Source organism: Thunnus maccoyii, chromosome 19, assembly GCF_910596095.1.
Source record: "Thunnus maccoyii chromosome 19, fThuMac1.1, whole genome shotgun sequence".
Lineage (NCBI taxonomy): Eukaryota > Metazoa > Chordata > Actinopteri > Scombriformes > Scombridae > Thunnus > Thunnus maccoyii.
This window is the reverse complement of record NC_056551.1, coordinates 26290171-26317813: the sequence shown is the minus strand read 5'-3', so window position 1 is coordinate 26317813 and position 27643 is coordinate 26290171. Positions and strand designations below refer to the sequence as shown.

Below are 27643 nucleotides of genomic sequence, written 5' to 3'. Positions count from 1 at the left end.
TTTATTTATTTATAAAAAAAAAAAAAATCTAAGATTTGACAGAAGATGCTTCTCTGTTCTGGGCTACACCCGCGCATGCGCAGTAGCTCTCCTCCCTGTCTCTCCTGACCGCTAGTGACCTCAGCAGCTTCTGCAGCAGCACAACTTGGACGGGCTCGGCACACGTGCACTCACACACGCGCGCGCACGCCGCTTAAATTGCACTCATAAAAAAAGCCGGAGCAGGCAGGAGGAGATGGCGGGGATATTCGGGAAAATCTTCGTGGGTATTTACGTGGAGATAAAACGGAGCGACGGTACGTAGCTTAGCCGCACACACACACATATTCACACACACACACACACACACACACACACACACACACACACACACGCACACACACACACACACGGTTCCTCCATCCGGCGGGTCCGGAGGAGAGGAGCTAACGATACCGAGCACCGCAGCTAGCAGGCAGCTAACTTACTGCATCTTCTCCGCAGCGTCTTGAAAAGCGGAGCAGAGAAAAGCAGAAATGTTGTTTTCTGTCAGTCATGTAGACTCACAGCAGCCGGCGGCCCGGCTGCAGGCTGGCTTACCGGCCGGCCAGCCGGGCGGGCGGGTCCGTCCACCGGTACCTCTGCCCCGGCTGTGACTGACACCTGCCCCGCTCTGTGTGTCCGTCCCCTCCTGCACATCATAGCTCCAGTAAAGAATGACATTCATGCCGCTAACCAGCACTGCATCATCCAGCTGTGGCCTGTGAATCACGGGCTAGCGGATGCATGCATGCATGGATGGGGGCCTCTCCCCTTCTTACTGCATCTCATCATGCACAAAAACCTTTAATTTAAAGCATTTAAAGCTATTCAAATGTATAAATTCAACTGATTAATTAGCTGCCATTGTTTAAATGAACAGACAGCAAACGCGGCTCTTGAAGTTGTGCAGTGACTGACAGAAAAGTCTCCTAATCATCCATCAGGGGCCACACCCATCAGCATCTCAGCATCCTTACATCAGTGTCAGGATTTAATCTGTTTGTTCCTGCGTGTAAAGATCTGCAGATATTCTCAGTTAGAGCTGTGTGGTTAGTTCACGGTTCATCGGACGAGTTAATGTCAGCAGCTTATCCCTACAGTCAGTCCAGTGCAGCACTGAGCAGGCCCCCAGCATCTCTCTCTCTCTCTCACTCTGTGTGTGTGTAACTCCCCACTGCAGGACGAATACACCAGGCGATGGTCACATCACTGCATGAAGACAACGACAGTGTGACGGTGGAGTGGATCGAGAATGGGGACACCAAAGGAAAAGAGGTAAAGCTGCCACTCGCCCCCAATAACATGTTTCATCGCTGTAGGTACTGGAATGCACTATTTTCTCATTCAGGTTGGACAAATCTATGAATATATGTCACCAAAACACACTTAAATGAACTTTTCTTACATTCAGACACATTGCGTGTCCGTAGATGTCTGGGCCCCTGAATAAATGCAGCGTCAGAGGACCCCCGCCCCCTTCCCCTTCTAATAAATCCACCGTCACACCTGTATAAATAACTGAATCAGCAAATAAACATGCATCTGTGGTGGTTATTAGTGTGATCAGTAATGAAATGTTTGTAACACAATCTGAAATCTCAGCATATTTCAGCGCTTTCTTCTCAACATACTGTCGTTATTTTCAATTCCATAAAATGTCAGAAAATGCCCAAAGCTCAAGATGACGTCATCAAATGTCTTGTTTTGTCCACAACCCAAAGAAACCAGAAAATATTCACATTTGAGGAGCTTGAATCAGAGAATTTGGTCTTTTTTTTCCTTTAAAAATGATTAATTACAACATGCACAAAAAGGTTACTTTCAGTCAAAGAGTAACGCAGATGACAGCTGCTGTATGAGCCGTTTTGAGTCTAACGAGTCTTGTAAACTGTGATGTGATTAGTTAGACTACATGTTCACCTGCTGCAGTTTTACAGGACTGTGGTGACCCCATGTGGCTTCCTGTCTCTGGGTGTCTGGTAGTGAATTTGAGAGGAGAACAGACTAGAAATGACTCAGCAAACACGCTGATCTGTGCTCCGTGTTTGTGTTACTTGACGAGGTGTCATCTCCGGTTATATATAGAGTTGAAGTTCTGGGGAGTCGACTGAACGGTTTCCAGATTCTATCTATTCTGCCGGGAGCTAACAATAGCTGAGCAGCAGTCTGCAGATATCAGAGTTTCATAAAGAAACACAAACAGCAGCAGCAGATCGATCACTGAGTCGACCTTTCTGCGGCCTAGTTCAAGTGTCGGGTTCTGACAGTCGGGATCTGTGTCGGATAACGTTACTTTTATTCTTGTATTTTGCAACCGCAGCTGTGAATCGACCCCAAACTTGATACAAGTCTAGATTTGGAGGCTGAGGGAGGATTACAGTCTGAACTATTTATTCAGCCAACAGTAATAATTTAATTACAATGTGAAGAACTTCACTAAAAAGAAGAGTAATAACTCATTTTCGTTTCTGCCTCAGATCGACCTGGAGAGCATCTTTGCTCTGAATCCAGATGTTGCTCCAGATGAGGAGATACCACAGAGTCCCGAGGCTCCTGTTCCTCCCTCCAACGTGGCCAAAACCAGCAAAGTCCCCAAGGTCTGCTCCCCAGCAGCTGCTGTCAGAGCTCGTTTTCTTATAAACTGGTAACGCTTTGCTTTAACTGCCCCAATTTAACATTTATACACAATATAGAAACTGTTAATAAATGGATTTTAACACATGATAATGTGGTTTTAAGCAGATATAAGTGTTTATTTATGTATTTGTCAACAACTATAACTCCTCCTGTTGACACCCAGAAGTGTTTGCTGCTGTATAAACAGATAATAAATGACAATATAATAAAACACAGGTGTAATAATATAAATATGTCTTCATGGGAGAAGTTATAAGTGTTAATAAATACTGTACATTAATAAAAAACAAACTTTAAAATGTCTTCATATCTACTTACAACAACATCATAGTGTCTTACATGTTAAAGGGGCACATGAAGGAAAAGTGTTACCAGTAAATTATTTGTTTTTATGGTTAATTTGAGGAGAAACACTGTTTTTGTTCTTGACTCAATGTCATTTTTTTCAGTTTGTATCATTATTTTTGTTTTCTATTTATTCAGAAATTGTGTCTTGATGCTTTTTTGTGTTGTCACTAATTAACTGTGACTTATTTAAATTATAATTTTTGTAGCGTTGATGTGTTTAACACAAACTGTCCTTGATAAGATGTGTTTGGAGTAAAGCCAGGTTATCTGCAGGTCTATTAAAAAGTTTTTAAAAAAGGCCCGAGAAGGTATTAAAATTAAAATAAATATTTTAGAAAAGTCATGAATATTTTCTCTTTCCTCCTACAGGCAGTTAGTTAGTTTTTGTTTGTGTTTACGGGCAGTTGGGAGACGTTCAACATCTGTAAACCACAGTTAAATCCTTTTTTGTGGAGTTTCAGTGACCATCAGACGTGCAGCTACAGTAGTGAAGAATCTCATCAGCTCACAATGGACAAGTGTCAGTTTTTACAACTGGTTAATCCGTCCGTCCATTTCTGCCACTTATCCTCATGTAGGTCAGCAGCGTCGACGCTGCCTGAGGACGAAACACGTTGTAACACAGAGTAGCTGCTGATTCAAGACTTTACTGAGTTCTTTATGACGTTTAGTGTCTGTATTCATGCACATATTGAGCATATTAACATTCAATTTTAATTAAATTCAATTAATTAAAAGTTTTGCACTTGACAGCTCCTGTCCCGGTATTTCCACTGACCCACTTGGGAAGCCTTTTTCTTGGATAAGTGTGTTTTCATCTGGTGTGTAACATCACACCAGATGTTATCACATAAGGATCCAAACCAATATTATCTATACAGATGTGTCTCAAATAGCACAAGTTTCTTTTCTTTTAAACTGTGAGAAAGTTTTTTTGTTGTAGTCGTAGTTTTTGTATTTTTAGTGAAGTCTGGAAACACTTTTAGGTGTTTTCACACGAGCGTTTGCTACATAAAAAAATGAAAATGTCAGAGTTGTGTTAATCTGTGTGTTTAGATCAGCAAAATTGATTTTGTGCAGTTTTGAGACTTTGAATGTGACTGATCTTTATTTGTCACATAAATGATCAGTGGCCACAACAAAGAGAGACACACTGACAGAGAGCTTTTAACAGAAGATAGTTTATTAAATCAAATTGTGAACAAATCAAAGACTTAATTAAATATTTAACAGAGCGCAGTGGGGTCTGGATGTCAGTAGAGTCAGTGGTTTGCATGAGTGAAAGATGTACGTGCATGTTGTGAGGTGCAGAAAAAGAAACAACATGACCCCAAAACCAAAGCGGGAGCCTGTAGGGACGAGCAAAGAGCTGCAGGCAGTGAGGAGAGAGAGAGAGAGAGAAACCGCTACAGCTGCAGACTTTAATAACCTGGAAACCCTGTTAGCCATCAGGTGACGCCAGCTGCAGACTGCAGGTAGATCACACCAGGAGTCACCACAACAAGTACAATGTGAAGGGAAATGTGTGTAAGATTGTGCAGTAGGAATGATCCGCTACTGTAAATGTAGTCGTGCAAGATGCAAGATGTACTGTATATCTATATATATATGAGTTAAAAAGTGCAGATAGAGTTGAAGTAATGAATGTGACAGATGATCTTCATCCAGGGGGGTTTCTTTAAACGTTGTCAGTCTAATGTTTGTCGTTCATTCAACTCAGTTTTTTTTGTTTTCAGACCAGAAGAATTACAGCAATACCCAAACCTGAGAACGCTCCACGAGAGAATAGAGGTATGTTTGATATAAATGTGTGAAAACATAAAAACCTACTGACTCACTATCTGAATCTGAGGTAACCAGAGGTCGACCGATTAATCGGTTTGGCAGAAGTTTCCTTGGACAAGATGCCGAATCCCAAATTGCTCCCGACGGCTGTGACATCAGTGTGTGAATGATTAGAAAATCTTCCTGATGAGCAGGTTGACACCTCGCATGGCAGCATCTGTCATCAGTGTGTGAATGTGTGTGTGTGAACGTGACACTACGAAGGCGCTTTATAAATGCAGTCCGTTTACCATCCACACAGTCGTACAGTGGTGTTACAGATTAATGTGTCTTTTCACTCTGCAGAGAGCAAATTAACCAGCCAATAGACATTTTAGCAGCTGCTGGATTAACATTAATGAGCTACAGCTGATCTAATCTGCTGCTGGTGACATCTGTCATTATAATCTGCCAATTTAAACACATTTTTGTGAGTGAAATTTGCCCACAAACGGAGAGGAACAAGTTGCCTTATATGGCAATTTTTAGGGATGTTATTTACGCTAATGATGACATGTTCATTAATGTTTACTTCATCATAAACCGGTGCTGTTCATCAGGCTGAAATGACTGAAAAAGTTCATACAGTTAAGAGAGTTAGGAGAATCTGACGTGGAAACTCAGAAAGAAGTCAGGGATTTAGGATAAGAATTCAAAAATGTTCTTGCAGGAGGTTTAATGTCTTTGTTACTGCAGATAATCCACAAACATCACTGTAAAGTTTTCACATGGACTGTTTCTTCAGTAAAAAATGTGCATAAACGTGTGATTATTGTTGACTGTGTGTCCTCCTCAGCTGCAGCGGTGGGAACCACCCGGGCCCGTCCGAGCCAGCACAGCCAAGCGGCAGAGCCCCCTCCTCCGGCCATCACTCCCCAGACCGCCATCAACCAGGCGCTCCTGAAGGAACAGAACGGTCAGTTTCTCTACGCGGGTAAAGCAGGGCAGAGATTTGTTCTCTCTTGATATATCTCTACATGCAGTCGTTTTCCAAGTCCTGCGTGTCTGTTGTTATTTTCTGCTGGAGGGTTTGTTGCAGAGGCCAGAGGCAGTGATGTCATGGCCACACAGCTGTGTGTGACGGCGTCAAAGGCTCTTTCACGCTCGCTGGCTCAACCTCTGGATTTCTGCTCATACTACAGCACTTGTTTTCTGCTGGATTTAGCATAAATGTTTGCTGCTGTGGAAAAAAAATCAATCTCCTAATACGTGTTTGCAGAAAATTTGCAAACGGATACAAGAGTTAGACTGTTTTCACTGTATAAGCACGACATTTAGAAGGTCGTATCATGCACATTTACAGCTCTATATTTATATTCTGGGACTCTACTGGAATATTTTTGCATGATTTACAGTTAAAAACTCCTCATTTATCTTCTACTGGTCCTTTATGCAGCCCCTCAGTTCAGCCTCTGTCTGAAACAGGCTGTTTTAGCTCCTGTCTCTTTAAGGATGAGCCCACTCTGTTACTACGTAAACAAACTATAGTAGCAGGATTTCACTTCTTTGTCTTGTTCTTTATTTACAATGTCAACTTCTCTAATACATCCGTACATGTTGGAGCCTGAATCAGGTCCGAAATATGCGAGTGGACAATCTTAATGTGCCGTAGAGCTCTGCTGTGCTTTAAAAAATATTAAAAACATATGTATTCATCTGCAGCTGAAAATAGTCCCCAACAAATGCACTTTCCCCCTTTTTGAGTAACGTTTGTTAAAATTACAGCTACTTTGGGGGCTTATTTAGCCTTTTTAGATAATAAAAGTATATATTTGTGAGCTTGTTTTTAATGATTTACATCTTCAGTAGGAAATAATAAACTCGGGGGGGTCGAGTGCCACAGACAGATGGGTAGAGAAGTCAGTGGGGGGAGTTTTGTGAGATTATTTTTTGTTTCTGTCTCTCCAGCACGAAGGAAATCCAACTGTGTGAAGGAAGTGGAGAAACTGCAGGAGAAACGAGAGAAGAGACGACTTCAGCAGCAAGAGCTCAGAGAGAAGAGAGCACAAGTGAGCAGCAGCCGTCACACACACACACACACGCACAGACACATACACACACACACACGCACACACACACACACACGCACACACACACACACACACAGTGATCACGTCTGTCTGGGTCAAATTGATCACTGTAAGCAGATGATTATTATAACTGAATTTTTGTCTTTTTCTTTATTTCTCATGTAGATTATCATCTAACTGACATTATTACATGAATATAAAGTAATTAAACAGGCAGATTTGACTGTTTTAAAATACAGTAAAGCCGTTTGAAACGTTTCTCTGCTGCATCTCATTGGCTCGTTTTTGGCAGTTTGTCATGAGCTTCAAGGAGATAATCATGATGTCAGTGTGCACGCCAGGTTTGTGCAATATGATGATATATATCATATTATGCTCTGTTGTTTATTTTGTTGTGACACAAATCACTCTCTTTATGGCGATATTTCTCTTCATTTGGAGTCCGTCCATCTTTTGCACAGATTTCATTGATAAATTACTTTTCTCGGCTTTTTACTCTGGAAGCTTTTATTGCTTTTACAGTAACGTAATGATTTGTAATGTGAACCCGAACCCAGACGCAGACTTGAGATGAATGAAAAGGATTTATTGCCAAGGAAGAGGGGAATGTAGATGGAAGCAGGCTGGAGGCTGGAGGCTGGCGGTGAATGAGGGAGAATGGCGAGCGCTGGCGAAGGGGAGCTGGTGGTAGTGGGTCTGAAGGCGGTGGTAGTGGAGCAAGGAGAGCGAGCGGTAGTGAGAACAAAACCTCTGAATGAGAGAAGGAAAACGTTATGTTCTGATTATTTCACGGCACAAATAAATAACCATCAAACAGTCAACAAATGATTTACTGCGGACACAGTTTCCTCCTTTTTATTCATTCATTACATCCCACTAGCGGTTAACACGAGGACAAAATGACAAATGCGTGTTGGTTCTGTGGTGTTGGAATTTCAAATCTGATGTTTCCTGTGCGTTTAGGCTTTGAGATCACGCAGACAGGCAGGCAGGTGAGTTGTGGTCCAGGAGCACCAGAGACAGAAACAGCAGTTACAGAAGTATCAACACTTTGAAATAATAATCTGTAATACAAGTTACTGATACAAGCTACCGCTGAGGCAGAAACAACGATGTGGCGAAGAGCCGGAGCAGATATTCGCTGCAGGATGATGAGCTCGATGGAGGACAGGTGTGTGCAATCAGTCAGGAGCCAGGAGAGACGGGGAGGGAGTGACACGCCAACGCCACCAGATGCAGACAGACAGACAGACAGACGGGGTGCATCTCAGGTCTCTTATTTGATCTTTCCTCGCTCCTCGTCGGAACCAGAAGTTGTTCCTGCTGCGCCATCTTAACAGGCGTCCAAAGTCTCTTATTTCTGCTCAGCTTTCAGTGAAGCCTTTTACCGGCTGACACTCCCCCTTATTGGATATCAGTTATTGATTGGACGCTGCTGCAGCTGATCAGACTGATCTGATACATCACTGCAGTTTCATACTGAAGTGGAGACAGATTACAGATTAAATTGTTTCACTCAGTTTGATGTTTTGTTTTCTGATTCAGTTTAAAAAATCTGTCAACAAAAGAACCATAAACAACTTCCTTCATTTATTAGAAAGATGATCTTGTTATTTCCTCCATTAAAACTGTTTCTTGACTTTAGTTTTATCCATAAAACAAACAGTTAAACACGTTTATATTTTACATCATTTATTGTCAGTCACATGTGAGGCTGAACATTCCTGAGTGACGACGTTTGATGTGAGTTTTATGATTTCCATTTTTCCTGAAACATTTAGCCAGATACATATTTTCCAGTGTTCAGAAGAATTCACCATCAGGATTATCAAAAAATACAGACGCGAATTATCAATAAATACTATAAACACATTCTGCCAGTAGAAATGGTTCCTGTGCGTCTGAGCAGGAGACAGTGTAAATGCAGAATGCAGGTTTTTATTTATGTTTGTTGTTATTTAGGTGTTTGTTAAACAGGGGACAGGCTGCAGAGAGGAAACAGCTGCTCTAGCGGTGATAACTGTGCATCTTTATTAGCATTAACACAGTGAACATGTGTGCAGAAACAAACTCCATCACAAGTCTCTACAGCTGTTAAAGCCGACTGACAGCTGATCCAGCTGTGATCAGCTGATCCAGCTGTGATCAGCTGCAGCCGTCATCAGAAACGGACGTCGCTTCACATGAAGCTTCAGAGGAGAGGACGTCTCATGTCTCTAAAAACAAATTTCCTCGTTTCCTCTCTCCTCGCTTGGTTTCCTTGCGTCTCTCCAAGCATCCCCGGTGGGAGCGACTAAGAAGTGAGCGAGGGAAACGTGGATGCAATTTAAGTGACTTGGGATGCATGTGGGATGCATCCACAGACAGACAGGTGAACATAAGGAAACTAGAGCCATAACCATGACTGTTGCCTTCATTCTGGGACCCTTTAGAGATATCTCGTGACCCTTGTGGGAGTCCTGAACCCCATGTTGGGAACCACTGGTGTAGATCTGTAAAAGGTTTCCCACATTACAAATAAAGAACATCTGCTTCTCTGCTGTTCCTGTACAGATATCTTGTGTAAAAGAACACAATTTGCTAAACTTCTTTGCTATTTTAAGAGCATTTTATAAGATATATTCAATATATTTGTTCTCTGTTCCTTTGTAGGAGGTGGATGTGAATTTACCAAACTATGAAATCATGTGCATGATCAGAGACTTCAGAGCCAGTCTGGACTACAGGCCTTTAACCACTAATGATCTGGTAAGTCTGGTTTAGGGCTGCGTTTGCAGAGTCAGTGTATTTTAAATCTCTCGCGAAAGATCCTGTGGCACAGTTTATAGACACAAACGTCTAATTAAATGAAGATTACCGTATAATCCAGAGTAGAGATGTGAGGGAAAAAAATCCCCTATAAAAGGCTCAGTCTGCCCGTCTGAGATTCAGCCCCTCTGACCCGTCGAGATCCCAAAGTTTCCAAAGATACCAGATATGTCAGTCTGAGTTTGATGATGCACGAGACATGTTTATGCTTGTAGAACAGTTTCCCAAACCATCAGACACCCCAGACTCTTAAAAAAAGGCTTAAAACCTTTATTCAGGAAGGTTTTTTCATGTTAACTCTTGTTATTTTCTTTATGTTATTAATACTGTAGCACTTATATTTCCAGTTTATGGAACAGTGTAGCTCACTGGTTGTTCCTCTGTCTAATCTGCACATTTCAACCATTTTCAGACGTGTTAATGTCAAGAAGTCATAGAACCGTAGTTGCAGATGTGGCTCGTATTTCTGCTCCCGAAGCGTCGTCTTTACCGACTGAAGTTTGAAGCAGTGACGGTAACTTCAGTTGTTCAGAGCCGTTTGAACTGATGTTAATGAGCCGTAGTGAAGTAAACTACCAGCTTACCAGTAGAAGCTGTATTCTTACTACTGTAACGTTTCTACTTGCTGCTCTCAGCTGCGATGCTCGCGTTGCGTCGTGTCCCAGGATACGTCAGAGACTCTCACACGTTATTTTGGGGTCAAATGGACACAATCACTGGATTTTCTCTGGACAAAGAAAAATAAAACTATGTTGAGATGAGACCAGGATCAATAGATAATATAATAAAGTGACTGTACATGTGATTTAATAATAATAATAATCTTTATTTGTATAGCACCTTTCATACAAAATGCAGCTCAAAGTGCTTCACATTAAAAACATGAGACATGAGAAACATGAGAAATAGTGCTTTACATTAAAAGAGAGGAAACACAGCTAAAAATCTTAAATAAAAGACATAATCATTCATGAAAAAGAATAAAAATGCCTTAAAATAGAATAAAGTTTTAATATATGATATGGTGCAACAGTCGTACTGTAGAAAGGCTTTAGGTTAAAAGATGTGTTTAAGTGTTGTTTAAAGCTTTCAGTGGAGAGATGAGAACTGCAGCAACACTTGTATCATGAAGAACAACTTTATTAGTTTACAACGCGTTTCGGCTCGTGGCCTTCATCAGAGTCATCATCAAACACATTACAAACAACATTTAAATAAAGTAAGTTCAGTATGAAAAAAGTTAAGACAACCAATCACATACATCCAGACACGTATCAGCCGACGGGGCGTCTACAGAGACGGGTTGGATATACGGTCATGTGGCTTCAGGCCAGTCGTTGTCCAAGAAGGGACACGGGTGACGCCATATTTGGTCCGTTAACTAGAAAGGTGTGACTAGGGGGTGGAGACTGTTTCTCTAGCGTCTTTAAGGCGTTCCATAGTTCGGGAGCGTCATCGAGGAAAACTGCATCTCCAGTTTTCTTTTGGGAAGGTTTATGGGTATCAAGCTAGCCTGCAGAGGAAGATCTGAGGGTTAATTTAGTCTTTAAACATCTTATAGCTTCATAGAAAAGCTGGAAGTAGCTGATAAAGAATATATATGATACTGTAAGAGTCATAAGATGATTTTTCCAACCTTTAAACTACTTTAGGCAACTTAAAATGGGAACTCTGGATTTAAATGGAAAATTACACTAAAGCATGAGAGTGTTTGCTTTTTATCTGAGAACATACAGTTTGAATGAAGGACCTGCAACTCCTGAGAAGAGCTACTATATAAGAGTCTAAACAACGTATTGTATAACACGGTGTAGTTTATTTCTGCCTCTTGATGTTTCAGATCGAGGAGCATCGGATATGTGTGTGTGTGCGAGCGCGTCCTCTCAATAAAAAAGGTAAGTGGAGCTTTTTCTTCTTAGAGTATAAATGTATTATTCACATAAGATACAGAACAGCAATCTCCATTTTATTCAGTAATATTTGTGCAAACAAGAACTGTTAGTAGCCAGATCAGTGACTTTCCATGATGCAGATGAACCATAAATAAGATTAAATAGACTTTATTGTCCCCGACAGCATCACTGCATCAAAGAGCATTTTTACATACTTTGCAGCATCATTCACATATAAAAATACATTTAAAAAAGGCCAAAATTCATAAATTCAACAGGAAAATAACACAGTCAGACCAATAAAATCAGTAAAGTAATATTACATGTTCAACATAAAACCGACAGTATTACACAGGCTAACATAGACCCGACTACATGGATAAAATGCTCCGTTACCATGTGATGTTTTACCAACACAACATTTAATCACTACTGTTTAAAATCTTAATGGACGACTGAACAAATGAGTTTTTATAACGGTTTAATCTGCATTTGTGACCAGAATGTAAACACTCATATTCAGATTGAAGCATGTGAGTGATCATTTATTTTCTGAGCATCAACTGTAATACAGTATTAATGAAGAGATTGATGTTATTTCTTTCCTATAACCTTCATAGTGGTCTAAAGACGACAAATGAGCTTTAATGACTGACAGACGCTTGAATATTAAACCCGACTGATGAAACAAAACGTCTTGCAATACAAATACAGGTTACAGGCCAAGAACGCAGATCTGTAGATAGTTATAAATTCAATATTCAGACAATAATCAGGATTAATTCTCAATAACTTTTCATCAGTTTTCACCAGGTTTGTTGTGCTGTGCAGAATAAAACTAATATTTTTATTTTTCCTCATGATGAGAAATTGAAGCCTGACAGTCCAACTAATGAGGAACTGATGGGTTTTAAATGCAAATTAGTATTTGATTAATTTAGATACATGGTTGTAATATTATGTCACAAATGTTATATCTTATATATTATGTGAGTAATTAAACTTATACATATTTGTATAGTATAAATGTTTGTAGGACCTTCGCCTGCTGTCAAGAACTTGGACTCAAAGACAGTTGGCAAAAGTTCAAAAATCAGTCCTTTAATCACAGTCGGGTCGGTACACAAGTGATCAGTCAGCAAAACAAGATATCAGTAAATCGGGAGGTTAAAAGGCAAAAACACGTCAGGAAACGAAGAAGCTCACTAGGAAAAAAGGCGTCACACAGGAAACAAGACGAACCGAAACACTGAGACTAAATACTCTGGGGGAGGGGAGACAATGAGACACAGGTGCAACACATCAGGGCAGGTAATCACAGGCAGGAAGTGAAGGACCTGAAACGAGAGCTGAGTGTCAAAATAAAACAGGAAGTACAAGACAAAGAACACCGGGAGAAACAAAAAGATAACTCAGCCGTCCATCGGGGGCGTGACGCCTGCTTCCAGAGTAAATGTGAATACAGATGTTTTTGTGACAAACACCTGCAACGTTTTCACAGGAACAAACATTCGGGGAAAATGTGTCTTTTTTTTCCCGCCTCTTTTCAGAGTTGTCAGTGAAGGATTTGGATGTGATCACCATTCCCAGTAAAGACGTGGTAATGGTCCACGAGCCGAAGCAGAAAGTCGACTTGACCCGCTACCTGGAGAACCAAACTTTCCGCTTCGACTACGCCTTCGACGAGAACTCAACCAACGAAATGGTTTACAGGTAGAGTGTCCTCATCGCTCTGACCTGCCGCTGTGGAGTCCTGCTTAACTAACAGAAGCTCTTCTGCTCGCAGGTTCACCGCTCAGCCGCTGGTCGAGACCATTTTCGAAAGAGGGATGGCGACCTGCTTCGCGTACGGACAAACCGGAAGTGGAAAAACACACGTGAGTGCTTTGACGTTTGACCCGATGGAAGTCGACGTCCTCGCTGCTCGTTGCTTGTTGTAACTCTGTCGTGTCTCCTTTCAGACGATGGGAGGCGACTTTTCAGGAAAGAACCAGGACTGCTCTAAAGGGATCTACGCGCTGTCTGGTCAGTTTCACCCTTCAGCATCAGCTGCTCTGGTGGTTTCTGTGTGTTTCACTTTATTCACGTCTCTTTTTCTCTCACTGTGCAGCCAGAGACGTCTTTCTCATGTTAAAGAAGCCAAACTACAAGAAGTTGGATCTCCAAGTCTTTGCCACATTTTTTGAGATTTACAGCGGGAAGGCAAGTGTCTTTAACATGATTACTAATTATTGTTATTTATATTATTTTATTTAGAACTTATGACCACATACACACAGAGTTAATGACATTCCCATCAACCTTTTGTGTTTAGTGCTAACTAGCAAATGTTAGCGGGGCTGCAGCTAACTGGGCTGCATATTCATCTCTCGATTGATTAATCTGCCGGTTATTTTCTCATTTAATTATTTGGTCCATAAAACATCCTTGAGCACTAAATGACATCATCCATCGTCCTGTTTTGCCCTCCAAAAAGTCCAAAACCCCAAAATATTGAATTCACCATAATGGAAGACCAAGAAAAGCAGAAAATTCTCGATTACAAGAACATGGATCCATTAGATGTTCGTCATTTTTGCTTGAAAAATTACTTAAATATTTATTCGATTATCAAAACAGTTGCCAATTAATTTTCTGTCATTCGACTAATCGATTAATCAACTAATTGTTGCAGCTCTAAATGTAAACACAAAGATGGTGAACATGGTTAACATTATACCTGCTAAACGTCAACATGTTATGATGCTAATGTTAGCATTTAGCTCATAGCATCGCTGTAAAAATACGACCTCACAGAGCTGTTTGCTCTAATCTGTAGAAAATAAAGACATTTCCATTAAGTCATGCAAGCGGTTTCCTCTTCACAGTCGATATATCAATAAATATTAGATTTAAGATATGTAATGATTTTGGCAGCATATTAACTTAAATAACTTACATAGATTATTTGCATATCAACATAAAGCCTCCACACAGTTTATTTTCTGCATTTGAAATGTTCCTTTTGTCTAATATGACAAACTCAAACTGTCAAGAAAACTACGACACATTTCTACTTTGTGGCTGAGAGTGTTGACGTCACATGTTCTTCTTCTTCTCTGAAAGTCACTGTTGGAGGCTTCATAAATAACTCTGACCGGATATTTTTAGTCCTGGTTTATCTTTTAGTGTGTGTACAGACCCTGATGTATTTGTGCATGTGTGTCTATGTATGATTAATCAATGAATAAATTACAATTTCATACATTAGATGTATGTTAAAGAAGCCTGTATATTCACTCAAACATTACAGCTGCTCCGGTGAAACAGAGTAAAGCTGTAGAGACGTCGGCTGAAATACTGAAACTGATTTGTTTTGTTTTGCATTAAAAGGTGTTTGACCTGCTAAACCGTAAGGCCAAGTTACGCGTCCTGGAGGACGGGAAGCAGCAGGTGCAGGTGGTGGGGCTGCAGGAGCGGGAGGTGAAATGCACAGAGGACGTCCTCAAACTCATCGAAGTGGGAAACAGCTGCAGGTAAACACCAGAGGAAATGATTCTTTCTATAGAAACAGCAACAAGAGCAGTCGTTTGTCAAAATAATCATTTGTGTTGCACTTTAAGAAAGGAGCGCAAAAATAAAATATATACAGATACATATAAAATACAATTATAAAACCATCCTTAAAGGTAAAAACAGGCATTAAAATAAACATAAAATCTGGGGGTAACATGGCAGCTGTGTCATGCAAACAAATACATCTTGTAGTCAGACAAGAAGGTGAGTTTATATAAAAGCTTTATTTAAAATCTGAGACATGGACTATTCCAAATTCAGAAGCTTGATGAGCCCTCGACTTTAACCTGGACTCTGGAATAGCTAAATAACCTAACCAGGCTGATCTGAGAGGTGTTTTGTAACAGTAAGAAGAGTTAAAAGTTCACTGACGTCCGTTCATTTAAACCTTTGTAAGTAAAGAGTTTGATTTTAAAATGGATTCTGGAGGAAACTGGTTACGAGTGCAAAGATGCCAAAACTGGGGTGATATGAGAAGAGCATTTAGTCTTCGTCAGGAGCAGGACTGCAGAGTTCTGCACAGTCTGAAGCTGAGCTAGCTAACATTACACTCCAACAACATTATCAGACTCATGATGGACAGTTTAAAAAAAAAAGGATCAAATTTGATGAAGCAGAAACAGAGATGTCGTCTTTTTTTTATTCCACACATTCTTCTCCCTTGTTAACATGTTTTGCCTACATTACCCACAATGCAACTTGACCACCAACAGTTCAGTCTGAGATTCAGGTGTGTTATGCTAGTTGCGGCTAATGTAGCCTGGAGCGGTTAGCCTCCAGCAGAGACGAGGAGCTACAGAGGTCTGATAACCTCACTGCTTTCTAACTAAAACACTCAGATTTCTTTCATTTTTTAACTTGTAGTCTTCAGTCCTGAACGACACTGACTCAGTAACTACAGGATCACATCGCTCTGATCTTGGAAAACTTAAAATACTCTCTATATTTGGAGGAAGGTGAAGGTTTGTTTCATGTATTAATTTGAGGAAGGTCACAGTCTCCTCATCGCTCCACACAGATCTGATGTTTTCGTCTCTTCAGTGGAAACTTGACTTGACGTTTTAGTCTCATGTTTCATGAACGTCATGATGTTTTCACTGACTCTGTTTCCATTGCATCTTCTTTTTATTGATACACAAACTTTTCCACCTCAGTCAGGCGTGAAAACGTTTTTGCAGTGTTTCCACTCAGGTTTTTTTTTTTTATGGGCCAGATGAAAATGTTGATGATGGAAACATGTTTGTCTCACATCAGCGAAGCAGCTCTGGAGTCTGGAGCCACATATTCCATCATGAGTACAGATCAGCCCTCAGAAACAGCTGCAAACCTTTGTATCTTTACATTTAACAGCAGCTGATTAAATGCTATAAATATTGTGAACTGATCCTTTATGTTTTTGTTGTTTTCTTCTTCAGGACTTCTGGTCAGACTTCGGCGAACGCCCACTCCTCTCGAAGCCACGCCGTGTTCCAGATCATCCTGCGCCGGCGGGGAAAGATGCACGGAAAGTTTTCCCTTATTGACCTGGCGGGAAACGAGAGAGGAGCCGACACATCCAGCGCCGACCGCCAGACTCGCCTCGAAGGAGCAGAGATCAACAAGAGCCTGCTGGCACTCAAGGTTCCCCTCTTCAGTACCTCAGATACCTGAGTCCTTACTGTAAACTGTTTCCTGCCTGGATGCTGTTTATGTCAGTTTAGGTTTTGATTGATTCATAGCTCACAAATGTTAAGTATGGAGAGACTACTTCCTGCTGAGCTGAGCTTGATGTTCCTAGACATCAAACAGTAATGCTGTATATATTCTACATTTATATAATAATTGATTCCACATAAATTGACTGACCAGTAATTATTGGTATTTTAAATCTTATTATCTTTACAGTAGATTAATCTATAAAATGTAGAGAAATATCCATCACAGTTTCTCATAGCTGAAGGTGACAACTTCAAGTTGTTTGTTGTGTTCAACCAACAGTCTGAAACACAAAGATATTTCAGTCGGGACGTTCAAGTTGTCACGGTGAGGAACAGGAAAACGCTGAGACCGAAGGCGAAGCAGGTCTGAAGAAAACTCTTTATTGGGAGTTAACAGCAAAAACAAAAGCTGACAGAACAGCAAACTGGAGTAAATGCAGGCATCTAAACAGAAGCAGAGACTGACTTCTAAACCAAGACTTAAATACTAACTGAACTAATAAGGGAATGGGGAACAGGTGACTGAACACAAGGGCAGGCTGGGAAAGACTCTGGGAGTAAAGCAGAGCTAATGAAGGACAACGCCAGACAGGTGTGAAGGAACAGCAGACTGGAGAAGAACAACGAGACAAAGGCAGGGCAGGTGTGAGGAGGAGGAGGAGGAGGAGGAGGAGGAGGAGGAGTACATGAACACAGAGAAACCAGAAAACTAAACACAATAAGCACAGTCTGATCAATAAAGACAACCCAACTGACAGAAAGTCCCTCAACTCAAAACAGAGTCTGAGGGCATCTGATGGATAATGAAAACCAAAGGAAGACAAAGAGACTCAAGAGTCTTCGGAATCAATGACAGAACTATAACACACATCACGTTATGTGTTTTAATGAGCTCTGTGTCTCAGGAGGCAGAGCAGAGGAGTGTAGCTACGAAGCGAGATTAGTGGGTTAGTGAGGTATGTTGAGCCTGCAGGATTTTCAGTGTCACGCAGGTGTCTCTCTTTTAACATCACCATGGTAACTTATACCGCAAACTGAACCTGGTCCGGAGCAGGTTATGATCCGAGTTTCGACTTAATAAAAAGCTGCAAAGTCCGTTCAACACTGCTGGTACTGCAGATATTAGAACACTGATTAGTCTTTTATCATACATACTATTGATTTGATATTTCATATTGTAAATTTGTAACGGTGCAAGAGGTTCGGGTTACTCGTAGGATGGGATTTTGTTACAATATATCAAACTATTTCAAATAAAACAAACAAACAAAAAAAAACTATAAAGAAATACTTTGAACAAAAAAACAGATTAATCTATTGGTTTATTTATCACAGATAATATTCAATCTATAATATTAATTTCACTTTGATTTGGTCAGAATCTAAAGTGATTTCCACTGATCCTTCATTATGAGACAGAGTCAGACAGTTTAATGTTTAAGAGCTCTGGATGTTGGAGGCATCGAGGGGTAAAATAAGTATACAAACTATTTATGCAATTAATAAATTAATGAATTAGTTTTTTAATGAATGAATTTACATCAGCAATGTTCTGCCAGCTTTCCTCTCTCGCCTTATTTGCAGCAACAGCGTTATCTATATTATTCATAGCTCTCCGTTATAATGACCTGTTCCTCCTGACTGAAGCAGGCGGCACACGATCGCTCCGTTTTGTGCGGAAAAAGAGTCAAACGATGCGCCAAACGCCCCCTTTCACGGGGACGCACACAGAGCCTGAAGCAGAAAGCCTGAGTTAACAAAGAAAGTTCACATCCACCGTCGTGATGCCACTTATCTCTGATTGTGAGTTTAGGGTTTGTTGATCCAGCTCACACAAAGGAAGCCTGGATATGTTGAACTGGCTTCGTAGTAAAACCCTTCAGGTCGTCTGTTAATCAGAAGATCTGCGGTTTGATCTTCAGCTCCTCCAGTCCGCATGTTGAAGTGTCCTCAGGCAAGATGCTGAACCCCAGACTGCTGCTTGAAGGCGGCGGCGTCGCTGTGTGTGAATGAGTATTAGATTAGATCTCCTGATGAGCAGGTCGGCACCTTGCACGGCAGCCATCAGTGTGTGAATGTTGACATGCAGTATAATATAAAGCACTTTGAGTGGTCAGAAGACTTTATCTACATAAAAGCAGCACATTTACTATTTCATTTGGTGTTGTAGCTGCGCTCATGTGATTCACTGAGCTCATAAACCCCCCCGGCGGAGCCTGAGATACACAAACATGAACACATTAAAAAGAAACATCGGTGCTGGTTGAATGAGCATTAAATGTTTATATAGACCCCCTTTAGAGAGAAGTAGGTCATGAACATTCATACATGATTGGAGGATGTTTGGATCATGTGACTATAAACTGTCTGAACCACCACGAGGCTCCATTTATAGTCGATTAATCAATTTGTCATTGAGCAGGAAATTAATAGGCATCTATTTTGATAATCAAATCATCATTTTAGTCAAAAATGTGATGGTTCCAGCTCCTCAACTGTGAGGATTTTCTGATTTTCTTTGTCTTCACACTGTTTTAAACTGCTGGTTGGACAAAACAAGATGTTTCATGACATTTTATTGGTGTTTTTCATTGTTTTCTGATGTTTTATAGACTAAAAGATTAATCAGTTAACCAAGAAAGTGACTGTTATTTGAATAAATTATGGAAAAATAGTCAGTTGCAGCCCTTTGGTGCTTTGAAGAACTTTAAACAGAGAATATCTTCCTTCTTTCCTGATAAATGATTTAAACAGTCAAACAATTAGCAGAACTGTTGTAGATTAATTATTCCAGGACTGATGAGCTTTACATTTACAAACTGTCCCTCCAGGCAGCCGCTGACGGCGTTCTTGTCTCTCTGCAGGAGTGTATTCGAGCTCTGGGCCGAAACAAACCTCACACTCCGTTCAGAGCCAGCAAGTTAACTCAAGTACTGAGAGACTCCTTCATAGGAGAAAACTCCAGAACATGCATGGTAAGAGGCGCTGCACGCGTCACTGATCACGTTTCACACGTTCGGATGATCTGATTGTATATATTGATCTCTTGATGTTTCCCTCCTCAGATTGCCACCATCTCTCCCGGGATGGCTTCTTGTGAAAACACCTTGAACACGCTGAGATACGCCAACAGGTAGAAAATAAATGTTTACTGTGTCCAAGACAGAAAAAATGTTAACTTCTCCTCTTTAAAGTGAAAAACACCGTATTGGCTTGAATATAAGACGTTATTTTATTCTGTAAGTTCTGTTTGGAAAAGTGGGCGTCGTCTTATATTCAAGGACTAGACCACATGTGTCAAACTCAAGGCCCGCGGGCCAAATGTGGCCCGCTACGTCATTTTATGTGGCCCGCGAGAGAAAAAGGTCTGATTGTAAAGCGGGCATTGACTGAAAACTACATTTCCCACAATGCATGCCGATTATGTTACCCAGGAAGTGATGGTATCCCGCCGCTAGACCGCAGTGTGTCCACATCAATGTGATTTCCCCAACAAGTGGAATTTAGAAATATAAATAATGACGTTAAAAATGTCTAGAAAGAGAAAAACTGATGCAAACGGAAGGAGAAAACATGTTTGTGCTTCAAGGAGAAAAACCGCCATGTCTTTTGTGTTATGAGGTGTCGTCTGTGGTCAAAGAGAACAATCTACCAAACACGGAGCTGAGTACGCCAAAAAACAGCCTTCAAGAAAAACAACAAATTGTCCAAGAACTAAAAGGCATTTGTTCACGAAAGCCACAACCAAAAACAATACGGTGTGTTAATAATAATAATAATAATTAGCAACAAGTTAATAATAATAATAACTTGTGTTTGATGTTATTTTTCTTTACTCTCTTGGATAGTTTGATTGTTGATTGATGGAGTCATGTGACAAATTAAAAATATTTATGTTATAATTACAAATCAACAAGTCAACATATTTTTTTTACATCTATACAAATATATATATATAATATTTGTAACTTGAACAAGTAATACATTTAGAGTTATTTAACATTAACATTTATTTTACATTACATTTAGTTACATTTAAAAGTTACATCTGGTCCTTTGAGGGCAACGATTATGCTGATGTGGTGAAAATGAGTTTGACACCTCTGGACTAGACAATTATCTGTTGTTTTTTTTCTTGTTTTATTTTACACAAATATAAAACACATATACAAAAAAATAACATAACTTACATCACAAACACAAACAGAATAATCACAGCTGTGTCCCAAGTTTCTGATATCGTCGAGATTTATTTATGTCAGAGCTTCAATAATGATCTTTTCCTGCAAATAGTAATGATTTAAAAAAAATATGAAGGAACTCAAAACCAACTTTTTTGGAGAATCAAATATATAAAGTTTGCCAAGCAACACAACAATATTCAATAACATATTTTTATCATCCTGATAACCCCAAATAACATTGAGAGGGGATAAAAGTAGAAGGATTGTTTGTTCAGATAATCTGACACCTGCTGCCAGATCAGATATTCTTCCTGAAGAGTGTTAATGGAATAATACAGAGAATGTTGCATTATGGGTTGTTTGTAGCCTTTAATGTTGCTAAGCTAGCGAGTGACTCCAAGTCTGTCAAACAGGTGTTGTTGTCTTATATTTGGATCAATACTGTGATTATCAACACCTCAGTAGCTTTCATTGGTTTTCTGTAGCAGCTCCAGCATCAGTGACACGTCAGTCAGCTGGTCTTCGGTTACCTTTGTGTCCCTGCTCGTCTTCCTCCTTCCTCAGTCGTTCACGCTGAATGATTTTATATGAATGTGAGATTTCAGCGTCTAACACGACCGTCTCCTGTCTCTTCTTCTTGGTTTTGTGTGTTTGTGTGTTTGCAGAGTAAAGGAGTTCGGGATCAGTCCCTCAGATATTCCCTTCTCCCAGAGCGGAGGCGGAGGAGGTCGCTCTGAACTCTCCCCTACGTATGAGTATGATCACTTTTATTCTGTTTCACCACAAGTTACCAGCATACTGCCACATGATGTTGCTTCCTGTCCATTCAGAAGTCATTTAGAGTCATAAAAAATATATTTGAGATCAAAACTCAGTCTGATGATCTATTTTTTTTAGTTATTGTCACTAAATCCCATAAAAAGACCAAATCCAACAATGAATTAATCTACCAACATGTATTTTCTGTGTATCCAAAGTCTGATGTATTTTATTCCCCCGTCTGTTCATTTAGAGCTGCAACAGTCAATTAATAGATTAGTTGATTGACAGATAATAAATCTATTTTAATAATTAATAATCATTTTAGTCTTTTTTAAAGCAGGTTGCAGCTTCACAGATGTGAATATTTTTGGATCTTTCAGTTTTGATGAATATAAATAAAGATGTAGCGCTAAATTTGAATCAAGAAAACAATCTTATAACTCTGTACAACCGGGGACAGAAAAATAAAACATGATTGATCAGAGTTGAGCTGCAGAAGCATCACTGCAAATTCAGCCACTACAAGTCTGGAAGGAACAGCAGCGATGAACGTAATCAGACGTTTGTTGTTTTTATTAAATAGTTTTGTGGGGATAGAAGTTTATTCTGAAACAAATACAGAAACTTTGTCAGAATATCCATTTTTAAAATATAGATTCTGCCAATGAAAGAGATATATTTTGTTAATCAATTAGTTAATCAGCAGAAAATAAATATTTTTCAATAATTGAAAAATCATTTTAGTCATTTTTTGAGCTCCAGATTTCCACATGTGAATATTTCCTGGTTTTCATTATCCTCTAATGATAATAAATTGATTATCTTTGGGTTTTGGACTGTTGGTCAAACAAAACAAGACCTTTTGTAAAGTAACTCATGAGTTCTGGGGACTTGTGTTGACATTTTACAGACCAAACGAATCGATGAATCTGGATAATAATCTGTATTTGCAGCCCTATTTTGCATTAACAGTTTTCCCCTGAAACTTGCACGGAGTCTATATTATTTATGAGTTTCGTCCAAATGTTTCTCTCTTAAACCTCACGCAGCCTTTATAATTACTTCCTCCTCATGTTGCTCATCATGAGATCCTCCCAGCGGTGGTTACAGTAGCCGTACCGTAACGTTACTGATGTGTTGTCAGGGTGAAGGAGCTCACAGTGGACCCTGCGGCGGCCATGGAGAGCCGCCAGGGAGGACACATCAACCAGCTGGAGGTGCTGGAGGCTCAGTGGGGAGTCGGGAGTTCCCCGCAGAGAGACGATCTGAAGCTGCTCTGTGAACAGAATGTAAGACAAACACACACACCAACGCTCCCACTGGTTCAGCTGGTTTTAGACCACGTCCACACTAAGCTGGCTGATCTTTTCCTCTCCGTTTTGGCCTTTTGTCCAAACTAAAACTGTATTTTTCTCCCCTGAAAATGGAGCTTTTTCAAAAACAGCCTCCAGAATGTGTAAATCTGAAAAACCGGTTTGTTTTCTTGAACTGAACCTTGAAGAGATGGACGGCTTCCTGCGAGCGTCGTTCTCTTTATTGTCTTCTTTGACCGCTTGTTTAGAGTTAAACGTAGCTTTCGACCACCTTTCTCTCACTGAAAATGTTGTAATCTGCTCGCAATAAACTAAATGTCAGGAAGCCGCAGCAGAAACAGGAATAGTACGCCGTTTCTTCTTTGCTGGTTTTCTTTGGCTGACGCGCCAGTCACATGCCCAGTAGGAGGACAAATTACCAGTTTTGGCGTTTTAATGTGGACGGAGATATTTGCAGAAATGAGCTGAAACGCCTGGTGCTCGAAAACTGCATTTTAGAATTTAGCAGATGTAGTCTTACACTACTGTACGTCTTCACTACGCCGCCTAATTTTTAAACTATGTGTCCACACGAGCATTTCCAGGTTGTTTTAGTGGAGACTTCTGAACAGCATAACGTGGCATTTGCCTTTTTTTTTAGTTGGCAAACAACAAAACTACGTCACAGTCAACATCTGGTGAGAAGTAAGAGACAGTCGGCGCTACTTTATGGTGCCACATCATCTGTCAAAATCAAGATATATACAGGATAATGACAACAGCTGTGCAGCGTCATCGGCTGTATCGACATGTAAAAAGAATCAACTCGTCCTCTGTGATCACTTCTACTGTGTTTGAAGGCTTTATAATTCACAATAAAGTTGGTCTAATTTACATATGTTTTTGTTTCTGTTGTCAGACAACGGAAATAGTGATTTAATCGTGGACCATAAACTCTACAGCGCAGCGCTGCAGGAATAAAATCATTATTTTATAATTGCGCTGTCATCTGACAAAATAACATAAATCCAGGTTAATGACAAAAAGCTCTGCTGTGTATTCAGCTTTAATAACATTTAAAATGATCACAGAGAAGATTTAAAGTTTACATCATCATTTTTGTAAAATAGCTCAGTTTTTGAGCGAGAATAAAATGCTGTTTTATGTCATATTGGAGGACTAAAGCGGAGAGAAAAAGATTAATTTACTGGCGCGATGTGAATGTGCTCATAACGCAACATTTGGATTGCAAACTGCAGACCTTCAGCTCAGTGTCACTGTGTGCTCTCTGTAGGAGGAAGAGGTTTCCCCGCAGCTGTTCACTTTCCATGAGGCCGTCTCTCAGCTGGTGGAGATGGAGGAGCAGGTTCTGGAGGATCACAGGGCCGTGTTCCAGGTACAGCAGAGCCTGCAGGGATACATTTATTACTCTAATGTCAACTTTGTAACCTAAGTGCTCAAATCTGCAGGGGAAGTGAGCTCTACTCAAGATGTCTTGACAAACTTTAAGTAGAAAAAGAGTGTAAAAACTTGCAAAGAAAACAGGAGTACCATGAGCTGACAGTCTGCCTTCTTCAGAGCTTAAAGGAAAAACATCAGATTTAAAGCTTTCAGGATGTATGAAGTAGATAATTTATTGAATCTACAGTCATGCTAGCAGCTCTTCGAGGATGCATTAGAGCTAAATGCTCAACAGCAGCCTGCTAACATGCTCACAATGATAATTCCAGCAAGTTTATGTTTAGCAGGTACAATCTTTACCATGTTAACCATGTTGGTTTAGCGTGTTAGCATGCTAACATTTGCTAAGTAGCACTAAACACAAAGTACAGCAGAGGCTGGGAATGTTATTAGTGTTGCAGATTTGCAAGTATTGCACAAAATGAAATTTTGACCAGATGATGGTGCTGGGTGAAAAGTCACCAAAGTCATAAGGATTCGTCCTCCGGGGTGAAAATTTCATTGCAGTCCATCTAAAGTGATCAACTGACCAACAGACCAACATTTCCATCCCTAAAGCCGTTAGCATGGTTAGAAAAGAATTTTTACAATTTATTTAGTGAGCTTTACTCTTAAATCCTTCAACTCTGCAACAGTATACACACAGTAAATACTTTTCTGAGGAAAAGTTAGATATGCAGAAAAATCTGTATAATAAAAAAAGAAAGAACACAACATACTGTAGGATAAGTTTAACTTAGTTCATATATGGAGAGGAGATATACTGTATCTACAAATCTAACTTTGCAGTTTATACTCACTCATGGCTCAGATGAACCCTGTTAAAGGTTTGGTCTTAATAAGCACATGAACACTGTTATGTTGTCTGTTTTCTCTTTTAGCTCTGAAGAAAGTCTCATCACTCTCAAGTGCTTCTTCCTTCTTTATTACACCAGCTTTTATACCTAAAGTATTACTGACATACATTGAAGTACCAGCTAAACCTCTTTTAAAATCCCAGAGAAATTCCTCCAAGTGTCTTTTTCATGTTAGTTGTTTTTCTCACAGTTCAGTGAAGCAAGGCGTTTATTCCCACTCTGTTAATTAAAAGTTATAAAGTTTAAACAGCACAGACGGTGTTAAACTGCGGCGTTCCTCCTCACAGGAGTCGATCCGCTGTCTGGAAGAGGAGAAGGTGCTTTTGGAGATGACGGAGGAGGTGGACTACGATGTCGAGTCTTACGCAACTCAACTCGAACAAATCCTGGATCAGAAGATCGACATCCTCACCGAGCTGAGAGGTAAAGATCGTTTATCCAGTCGAATGTTAGAGATGGTAAACACATCTTTATGATATTGTTATATATCTTATTCTTGATCATTTTATCATGTCGTGAGTTCTGTTTTATTCTTTCTTCTTTCAGATAAAGTCAAGTCTTTCCGTTCTGCGCTCCAGGAAGAGGAGCAAGCTAGCCAACAAATAACCCCCAAGAGGCCTCGTGCACTATAGACACATAAAAAAAATATGATATTCAACTGTTGATGAAAGAGCTGATTTAGCTCAGCTGTGATTTTATGACTTACTGTCTATATGTGTGTATGTGGTCTCTCTCTCTCTCTCCCCCCCAAAAACTTTTGCTGTACAGGCTGCCATCGCTTCCCATCATCCATCCGTCCACCTGTAAACCTTCCATCCTCCTGTGAAGTGAATTTACAAGGTTTCCGTGATTAAGTCACAAGTGCTTCATTTTAAGCCAAAAAAACAAACAAAAAAAAAGATGATAAATTATTTGATTTAAATACATTTTTATAGGATCGATCATAGGATATCCCCACTTTGGCCAATTTTATAAACAGCTGTTGCCATTTTGTGCAATATCGCGCCTTGTTTGGAGGATTTTCTTCCTGTTCTTCCCCTTGTTTCAGCTCAGGGGTGAACAGGGCTTTATCGAGTTTATGTGTATAAAAAAAAAACAACAAAAAAACAAAAAATGAGCCAAATGTGTGTTTGTGTTGATACTGTATGTAATATATGGTTGATTGAGAGAAAGCCTAAAACACAAAACTAATCTTACATTACATTTATCGGCCTGACAGGGGCGCTATAATCAAAGAAACTTGAGACGCAAAACTTTCATTCCAGAGTGATCCATAAATACATCTACAGACAACAGATTTTTCATTTGCCATAATAAAGACAGGCTACTTCTTGTTGCTGGACTCGTTTTATTCTTTCTGTAAAAACATTCAGTTTAAAAATGTTTAAGATTATCTTGAGCTGTTTGCCCTTTTTGTTACTACAGACACACTTTATTTATTCCTGATATATTACAGACAGTAGATGTTAATTGATTTAGTGTTGCTTTAATCATTTGTGGGAACTTGAGTGCTCAGTGGTTGGTAGATCATTTGTGGTTTGTGTCTTTGACTAACGAGTTAAAGAGTGATATTCTGTATGAAAAGACTAAATGCTAAAGAGACATAATCTTTAAAACCTGGAGCCTGTTTGACTGTGGTTTATATCTAACTAATAGACTTCTAAATTCCAGTTTCAAGGACATTTTACTGTGAAAACTCAACAAAACAATAAACTCCCAGTATTATAAAATCTCAGTGCAGTGCAGATAACAGCTCTTAGTGCTGAGGTATCCTGAGTGTCGGCTTAAAACAAGCCTGTCTTTATTTTTATGACCCTGTCCGACATGCATAGACTCATCTAAGAGCCAAATTAAAGAGACCAGACTGAAATATCTTTTTGAAACTGGTCCAAGGTCACATACATCATTTTATTGTCAAAAAAAGGTAAAAGCAATTTCCTGAAATAGCCAGGCAATGTAGTTTTTGAGCAAAATAGGAATAAATTTAGCATTTTTTGTAGTATTTTCAGCTGTGGGTGAATATCTGGTGTTCTAGTGCAGTGATTTCCAACCACAGCAGGTACTGACACGGTTACTGGGGGCTGTCTGGGAAGGTTGTGGAGCCTGAAAATTTTTTAAAAGAAATACAAATTATAATTTGCTTTAACCCATAAGAACCCGGATCCATTTCTCCTTAAAGGAAAATTATGGGGAATATAAAACAGACTAAATGGACCACAAGGAACACATTTCTGAATTTTTTTGAAATTCTACCTTCAGTGTCAAAGATCTGTAA

At 39.8% G+C, this 27643-nt stretch overlaps 1 protein-coding gene across 4 annotated transcripts; it reads left to right on the top strand.

Moving 5' to 3' along the window:
- Positions 1-73: 73 nt before the first annotated feature.
- On the top strand, positions 74-26704 carry LOC121885587 (kinesin-like protein KIF2A). Of its 4 annotated transcripts, none has more exons than XM_042395194.1 (22): positions 74-296; positions 1202-1296; positions 2499-2618; positions 4452-4517; positions 4743-4797; positions 5627-5746; positions 6739-6839; positions 9513-9608; positions 11509-11563; positions 13111-13273; positions 13347-13437; positions 13522-13585; positions 13671-13762; positions 14933-15075; positions 16531-16735; positions 19677-19787; positions 19878-19945; positions 21662-21745; positions 22903-23047; positions 24345-24446; positions 25656-25791; positions 25915-26704. In XM_042395194.1, the coding sequence occupies exons 1-22, from the start codon at positions 236-238 to the stop codon at positions 25998-26000; spliced, it is 2259 nt and encodes a 752-aa protein (XP_042251128.1). In that variant the 5' UTR covers positions 74-235; the 3' UTR covers positions 26001-26704. The 4 variants fall into 4 exon arrangements, with proteins under 4 accessions (XP_042251128.1, XP_042251127.1, XP_042251129.1 ...); XM_042395193.1 differs by having other exon boundaries at positions 21662-21751; XM_042395195.1 differs by having other exon boundaries at positions 75-296; positions 4452-4481; positions 21662-21751.
- The last annotated feature ends 939 nt before the right edge of the window (positions 26705-27643 follow it).

What these genes read in the sequence shown, in the direction of transcription:
- LOC121885587 (XM_042395193.1), top strand. Translation starts at nt 236, where the DNA reads ATGGCGGGGATATTCGGGAAAATCTTCGTGGGTATTTACGTGGAGATA. An exon ending in GTCACCACAACAAGTACAAT is followed by an intron (nt 4,518 to 4,742) that starts GTGAAGGGAAAT and finishes TTTTGTTTTCAG; the next exon opens with ACCAGAAGAATTACAGCAAT. An exon ending in CTTTAACCACTAATGATCTG is followed by an intron (nt 9,609 to 11,508) that starts GTAAGTCTGGTT and finishes TTGATGTTTCAG; the next exon opens with ATCGAGGAGCATCGGATATG.